This window comes from Sander lucioperca, chromosome 4 (assembly GCF_008315115.2).
Source record: "Sander lucioperca isolate FBNREF2018 chromosome 4, SLUC_FBN_1.2, whole genome shotgun sequence".
Lineage (NCBI taxonomy): Eukaryota > Metazoa > Chordata > Actinopteri > Perciformes > Percidae > Sander > Sander lucioperca.
Genome location: NC_050176.1, coordinates 9,766,558 through 9,774,906, shown reverse-complemented (window position 1 = coordinate 9,774,906; position 8,349 = coordinate 9,766,558). Strand labels below are relative to the sequence as shown.

General features: G+C 37.5%; 1 protein-coding gene across 1 annotated transcript; it reads right to left on the bottom strand.

Moving 5' to 3' along the window:
- Positions 1-249: 249 nt before the first annotated feature.
- Positions 250-3,754, bottom strand: LOC116042902 (CMRF35-like molecule 9). The gene is made up of 6 exons (XM_031289378.2): positions 3,531-3,754; positions 2,951-3,283; positions 2,173-2,343; positions 1,550-1,645; positions 1,417-1,460; positions 250-654 (listed from the first exon to the last, which is right to left on the bottom strand). The coding sequence occupies exons 1-6, from the start codon at positions 3,565-3,567 to the stop codon at positions 340-342; spliced, it is 996 nt and encodes a 331-aa protein (XP_031145238.2). The 5' UTR covers positions 3,568-3,754; the 3' UTR covers positions 250-339.
- Positions 3,755-8,349: the final 4,595 nt, after the last annotated feature.

Below are 8,349 nucleotides of genomic sequence, written 5' to 3'. Positions count from 1 at the left end.
CGCAGCTGATACGCAACAGAAACGCCTCGCTCCCGCCACACATCCAGTCTATCGCCGGCCTAAGTATTCAAGTAATGGAGTCACATAGCAAACAATAAGAATCAGACTTAGTGACAGGAGATATAACGGTAATTCTGTGCCTGGATATAATCTTAATCATAATTATTATTATTATTATTAGATGAGAAACTGGATCATGTGTACATTTGCTAATTTGTTTCTTTCCTTTTCTTCACTGTCCTGATCTCTACGTTTCTTTGAAAGAATTATAATCCAAATGATCAAGAAAGTTCAGTTTTATCCATTTTGACCATGGTAGCCTCCTTTAGGTTGCCTGTGTTAGCGAGCCAGGGAATAGAGGGAGTCATTTCCGTTGCTTTCAGATTGATTTGGGTCAGATTGCCAAGTTTGCTCTTTGGGAAGTTGAACAACGTCGCTCAAAAAAGAGTACACTAAGTTACATGGGGGATCTGTGACTCTGCTCTCTGTACACGCCCCCCTTGAATTGACCTCAAACCTGGAAGTTGAATTTAAAGAAATGTTTGAATAAGTTTTACCACTCTCAGCTGCAGATTCTTGGTGGAAGGAATAATTAGCATAGATAAAGTCTGGGTCAGTCCATTCCTCAGGTCTGATTTCATCATATTCAACATCCTTGAAATTGAAAACAACAAAACTGTTGTAAGAAACACTGAAAACACTGAATTAAAAACATTATTACATTACAACATTAAATTGCAATTAAAATAAAATATGTTATGTTGTTAAATAAATCACACACACAACAAATTAAAGGTTACTGTAAAACCCACAGCTTTAGAGCCTTTAAAGTAAAGGAATAGTCTCCCTGATTTCACACCCTTGTCATCACCATGGCAATGAAACCCAATATTGTATACTGTACAATTAGCATTTTCCAAGTTTTTTACAAGTTTGTTTGACACAGTGCATACAAGTGGTAAATCCTAGCTTCCACATTTTACTTCATTTACTTCTTTCACATTAATACATGATGCTGCTAGTACAGTATGAACAAATCATAAACGGTGTTATGTGCTGTAATATGCGCTGTGTATGCAGGGCATGAACATTCTAAACTATGATTAAAGACTGCTGTTGATGTGACCAGTTTATTTTATGTGTAGCTTTGTAAATATAATGTGTCAGATTGTTGATACAAGCCTTCAGATAATCATCCAGTGACATCTAAGGTTCTTCTTTCTTTTGTAATTAAAATAATAATAATTCAAAAGTTAGGTTCAATGCAAAAGGTACAGTAATAATATTGGGTTGGACTTTTTCTTCTCTCACACAGGCTGAGAGAATGTATTTGTAACAACTTCAAGCAGGCTGTTTCTGTGAAAGATCACACAGAAACCACATCCCCTCCACAGAACCAAATGAAAGAAAACTCACATCTGGTACGGCTTCCTTTGGTGTATCAGCACTCGACGCAAATTCTGTCAACATATAGAACAACATTTATTATGTTTGTCTGGTAGAGGCTTCACTGATGTAGAAATGTTTCTGGTGTTTTTTTTGGCCTTACTCAGTTGTTTCATACTCATCTTCACCATAAGCTTCAGTAAGACCACCAGTATGGTTATTATGACAATGACACCTATGATCAAATATGGTACACTTCCTGGACAAACACAGAGAAAGAGGAAGAAATATATAAAAAGCTTGATCACACTTCATATTACTAAGCACAGCCTGCTTCTCGTATCTTCTTTACTGGAAAATAATCTTTTAATAATCTAAAACTTGCTTTTCACAGGACACTGGAACCTGAATGTATATACAGAATATTGAAGAAAATTTCAAAATATCAAAATTGGTGGCATGGGGATGGTACATTTCACAAATTATGTTATACTTGCAATGGCTGGGTATCTGAATATAAGTTTATTGTATTATAATTTCCTCATATTTACAGAAACAATTTCATTATTATTTCAAAATGTTAAAGCAGTTGGGAAACTGTGCTACTGTGTCTTTCTTCCTGTGCTTTATGCAATGCACCAATCAAGCATTGTTTTCACAATGTTCTTATTTGCAGCACCTGGCCTTTTTTTAATACTTTTAATTGCAACTTCAATTAACATTAAAATGTCTATATAGAAGTTATATATAAAATGATATGTAAGTTCAGATAAGTGCTCTTCATACCGGCTCCTTGTGTTGCTGATGCAGTAGGTGTTGTTGTCGTGTATGATTTAGACATATCAGTTGTCGTTTCTGAGCTGCTTAAAGGCTCATGGGAGCTGTTTGATACAGCCAATGAGAGAGTAGAACCAACAATGACCGTTTCAGGGGTTGTCTTGGGACTTGAAGACTCAGCTGATAATAAGAAACAGTATATATTAATTAATCAACAATTTGGACAGTTGTTACTTTCTGACAAAAGACTGGTATTTAAAGGCAGAGTTGGTAACGTTGAAAAGCTAGCAAGATTTAAAAGTAGCATCTCCTGGGGGCTCCGCCTAACCTTCTCTGCCCTCGGGGCACACACAGACATGCACGAGCACCGCTACATCGCTGTTTCAAAACAGAGAAATGACTGCAATCTTACTTCATGTCTCCTTCACCGGTAAACAAACACCTAATGTTGTCATACCGCATATTTAAACAAAGATGACTACTGTTAGCAATGCAACGCACATTGACCTCAGGCTCAGACCGGGGAGGGGTAGAGTACATGCAGCGAGGCAAGGAGGCATTTCATTGGTTCTTTTCAAGCGGACAGCGAGGCAGTGATTGGCTGCCTTTTTACAGGATTACAGCAGCTACAGATGATGGATCTATTTCGCACCTTTTTCAGAGCGCATACGTTATTTATTGCTGTCAGGGTGTACAGACAATCAACAAAATATAATAAAAGTGTATATTGGAAATAGTTACCAAACCTGCTTTTAATCAAATAAAATAAAATAGAACATGAACTTACCATCTGTAACTTTAAGATTCACCTCTATAAATGAATCACGGGCAAATCTATCCACTCCACAATAATATGTCTTAGAGTCTGACTTTTGGAGATTAGTGAAGGTTACAACTAAACCTTTTGGTCCGTTAGTTAACTTTATTCTATTTTTATGTTTAGTCTTTCCAAGTGCTGCTTTGATGATGATGTGTTTGTCTTCTGTGCATGGTCTATCACAAAAGTATTTATCATTAGATTCTACATTTGTCCAAGAGTTCCACTCTGAGCATTTGAATGTCACATTTTCCCCAACACGGCCACTGATGACGAGAGGCTTCATCTCCACAATACTCAGAGCTACAAGTGGAAATAAAGGAAAAATTTGTGTCATTGTCATAGTTTCAGTGTATAAATTAAGTTAAATATGCACATTTCTTTTAATATTGAAGCATTTTATAATTTGTGATAGCAAAACTTTATTTTAAAAAGTAAACGATTAAAATGGCTCATTTAGCAAAAACAAACACAAAGCAAATCATCTAACAGCTACAGCATTTACAGGCTGCAGTCGGTGCAAATACAGAGAATACAGAAAAAAACTCACCAGAAAGAAGACAAGAGTACGCAAAGATGTTTGTCATTGTGAAAATGACGATCAAAGAACAACAAACAAGCGTACAGAAATGATCAGGTCAGTCCGACCACAGTCTTTACAGTGTAGGTATTTAAACGTTTTTAACTTATCCTTCTTCTAGCCTTTTCAAAGATTGAAGCTCCTCCCATTATTGAACACACACACACACACACACACACACACACACACACACACACACACACACACACTTTGAATGTGAAAGACAATGTGTATGGGTGTGAATTGGAAACTTAAAACCACAGTAGCACAAAAAGTTTTTCTGTGGTCTTTAGAAATACAGTTTGGGCTGATTGTTTACACACTTGTTGCAGAATGTAGCTCACTGTGTCAAAACTCTTCAAACAAGCCAAATAAGACACCACACTTGGAGATAAATATCTCACTTCTATGTCGAGATGAAGCTCTGCAATCTAAACGTAACAATCCTTTTTCAAAATGGCATTTTTGCAACTAAATGATACAAACATGGACCACTTGAATTAATCTTTCAAAGCAGCAACAACACGCTGATGTACTTCATACAAAACAGTGCTCTCTTTAGTACTTTGTATACCTATTTTCGCATACTGCCGGAACATGTCTGGTTGTGTAATATTTGGTTTAGAAGCCTCTATCTGTGATTTTTGATGATAGAATGTGCTGCTCCATTCCATAACAATCTAACGTTAGCCAACTGGTGAATTTTAAGTAGCTGCATGCTAACGTCAGATAGCTGTAATCTTGGCTGCCAATGTTGGTCATTTCTCCCCAATATCGGCTCACATTACTGCCGGAACATTTCCAGTTGTGTAGTAATTGTTTTAGAAGCCTTAATTCAAGATTCACGGTATAAAGTCTTGCTATGTACTCCATTGCAGTCAGTCTCAGGCTCCAGAGTGAAACAACACAGTGGAGCAGTGTTGCCAACTCTTTTCCAATGAAAGTAGCTAGCACCAGCTCCAAAAGTCGCTAAAAGTAGATAGATGAATGATGAAAATTATATAGAATATATATAGAATATAGAATTTTGCATACAGAATAATGAAATTAATTAGATACTGAAGAGCACCATTTCCTGAATTATCGTAGAAACAGATGATATCTTTAAGGTTAAAGGAGAAGACAAAGTTGGTGGGTTCAAAAAAGTAAGACTCCAAATCTGTCCAAAAAAAATTGTGCGAGTTAAAGAATTAAATTCTCTGAAAGGAATTGGAAAACTGTGTACATTCATAAACTGTTCATAGGATAGCATATCATCAGATTCATCGAAAAGATTAAGAATGTGATTTAAATCTCTTTGGAACCAATTAGGGGGAAAAAAAGGATTTGTTCCTAATAAGTATGTTACAATTGTCTCATAGGAAAGTCCTGTGCAGTAAAAAATTGTGGACAAAAGCTAGCTTCCAAGCTAGAAGGGCTTGCTGATGGAATTTTGATAAATTAATTTGGCAGAAAATTACATTTTAAAATGAAGGAAAGACCTCCAATTTTGTTAAAGTGCCCATATTATGAAAAAAATCACTTTTTCTGGGATTTGGGGTGTTATGTTGTGTCTCTGGTGCTTCCACACACATACAAACTTTGAAAAAAATCCACCCATGCTGTTTAGAGTGAGATACAGTTTCTGAATGTGTCCTGCCTTCAGTCTCCGGGTGAGCTGTTCAAAATCGGCACGGCTTGTGACGTCACAAGCCGAAACGAGCAGGCTAACCGCAACCATTAGCTTGTAGCGTTAGCATGCTAACGCTATGGCTAACGCTAGCATGCTAACGCTAGCATGCTACCTCGTTCTCAATAGCAAAGCACTGCTACAACACACACAAGTTCACCATAATCTACAAAAGAACTACTTACATGTGCGCCCTCATTTAGAAGTCTCCCAGCTAATCCTGCCTTGTAACTGACCAAAGTTGTAGAAACAGCCTTTCTTTTACTGTCTATGGAGCTAGCTAGCTGACATGATCTACATCTGAGCTACTGGGCATGTGCAGTGCAATCAAAGATAGTACAGAAGAAGAAGAAGAAAAGAGGTCTCACTCTGTAGCTAAAACAGAGACCAGCTGAAAAGAGGAGCTGCAGCAGTGAGAGAGAGCGGTGCAGTACAACAAAAATATGGTGTTTTTTGAAAATTAAACCATGTAAACCTATTCTGGTACAACCTTAAAATACAATTATGAACCTGAAAATGAGCATAATATGGCTGCTTTAAAAATATAATTTGGGATAAAATACCAAATTGACTCAGGGTTTTTAAGACATCTTTTTAACCAATTCACTTTGAAGGTGTCCACAATGACACTGAAATCTAGGACTTCAAGACCTATGCTTTACTACTGGAAGCTTATGTGACTTATTTTTCCAAATAAAATCCAGAAAAATTTGATTTACTTCAGTGGCTGTTGAATCATTTACAAATAAGGATACAGATGGATACACAAAACGAGATAGGCACACTTATTGATCATGTGATCAACCACGGTTTGACCATAAAGGAGAAGCTGGACTAAAGCGTGTTTTACAGTAACCGCAGCACAGCTGGCGCGCATATGTGACGTCATGGGATCGCCGTGACTATTTATACCCGTGCTGGTGCTCGCGACACTAGTTGCAGTCTTCTCCTGAACAGCGGTGGCGCTAATGAGCAAAGGCTACCGACTTTGCTCTTTGTACGGACTAGAAGAAGAAAAAGTTAAACAACGGCAGAACTGGCAGCAGCATTGCCGTCAATACTTCGATTTGATTCGATGACCTACTTCGTTGGATCAAGCCTTTCATTCACCATAAAATAACTCATCTTAACCCAGTAAGTTTACAAGTGAGACTTGCAGTCACTCTGAGAGTCCTGGCATCCGGTTGTTGGCGAACTCGTTCAGGCCTCCTGTTTCCACTTTGTCGAGGCGTGCGCGACCTCTGCTTGCGCGCCATAAATCTGGGCGCGCCAGGCAGGATATATTTTGACGTCACGATGGTGTGCGCCACCTTGGATGCGGCTAGTATACCGTACGTTTAAGAGTCCAGCCCAACTTGAGTCACTTTACAGCGGTGTCCATAATTCAAACCCTATAGAAATGAGAACAGGTATGCAACTATTTACAGTAAAGCATGTTAACATGTTAGAACCACAAAATACAAGTATGAACTTGAAAAGGCTATATAATAGGTCCACTTTAAGTAAAAACAAATCACTTTCATACAAATATTTGTGAAACACATGACACACCCCATGCCTAATACAACCTTAACACAAACCTTTACAAAATATAAATTCTTAATCCTAAAATGTAATCAATTACTTTGTGGGGACCAACTCTAAATCCCCAATTTGAGATGAGCCCCCATGGCCGTTTTAACAGATTTTTGCTCACAAAGCATGAATTCCCTATGCAAGTAAAAAACATATGCAAAACAAGTATGCATACTTCTGTGTTCATTTCAATGAATCCAAATCTATGGGCCACTACTTGTATCCACTACATTCGAATCCAGAGCAGCATTCTGGGAAAAAAAGGTATAGAATAGAATAGAATACATGTGGAAACTGACAAGAGCTATGGAGGATACACATTCAGTGACATTCATCAGATCCATTTTAATCCATAAATGTGGGACAGTTTAGACTAGTCAGCCAATTAGTAAATCAAATTTGTGACATAGCTTTGTGGATGTGTAGGCTGTTACACTCCAGGACCTGCACTCGGTGGGGACATAACATTTGCTGTATGCTATCAGACTAGTGTCAAATTACATAATAAATATGCATTTACAGTAATTGACAGATAACACATTTGTTCACCATACTGTATTTACAAAGGGGCCACATCTCTTTGTAAAGAGAACCAAATGGCATTAAGGTTAGTAGCTTTTAGGTCAGAGTGGAACATATGTTTGTTTTTGTTTTTTCAATCATTTAATGTTCGGCTATGTAATAGTAATGCAATAGCTCCTGCTGCATTGATCATTGAATGTTATGACATAGCCGTGTGGAGTGCCACTCTTACACCCTTGTGGGTGTAAGAGTGCTGTAGACTTGGGTCTATATCCATCGTCAACGGGTGGAGTGATTGGTAGACTCCATCAGGACCTGCACTCTGCAAGTGACATTTGCAAAGAGACCAAAAAAGGAATTAAGGATAGTATCTACAAGCAATAGTGGAAAAGAGAAGTCATGGAACAAGAGCATAATATGATAATGATACTTCAGCAGATGCAACAACTACTGTTACCAGGAACACAATTGTGGTTATCTATATATCCAGGCAGTATTTAAGCATGTCATTGCCACACACATTGTTCACTGAAAGATTTAAAATGGCAAAAACTCACCTCTCCTGCATCTTCTTCTTCCACTGAAAAACACATAGAATAACCGATCTTAAACGTCTGATGCACATGCTATATATCGTTACTTATTTATATTCATAACCGTGTTTTTTGGGGTAGATATTTAATAATATTTATCACACCAACCGCCACTGTACACAGTTGGTTTTTGTATCTTACTCGGTTGTTTCTTCTTCATCTTCCAAATAAGAATCAGTCCGCACATCACTGTGGTTATTATTAAGAAAATCAAACCTGCAATCCAATGAGGTACCTTTCCTGGCCAAAGAGAGAAAAGGAGAGATATTACAGTAACAGGTTTCATTACACTTTAAACTGCAGCTCACTACTCACATCCTCATAGTTATACTGTAGGTCTAGTTAAGTGTACTAATAAGACATTCAATTAAAATGTTAAGATGTCAAGATTTTAAGGAAAGCACATGTTTAGTAAAGAGGATGTTTTAAA

What these genes read in the sequence shown, in the direction of transcription:
- LOC116042902 (XM_031289378.2), bottom strand. Translation starts at nt 3,567, where the DNA reads ATGACAAACATCTTTGCGTACTCTTGTCTTCTTTCTG. An exon ending in GTACTCTTGTCTTCTTTCTG is followed by an intron (nt 3,284 to 3,530) that starts GTGAGTTTTTTT and finishes TTCCACTTGTAG; the next exon opens with CTCTGAGTATTGTGGAGATG. An exon ending in CAAAGGAAGCCGTACCAGAT is followed by an intron (nt 655 to 1,416) that starts GTGAGTTTTCTT and finishes TTCAATTTCAAG; the next exon opens with GATGTTGAATATGATGAAAT.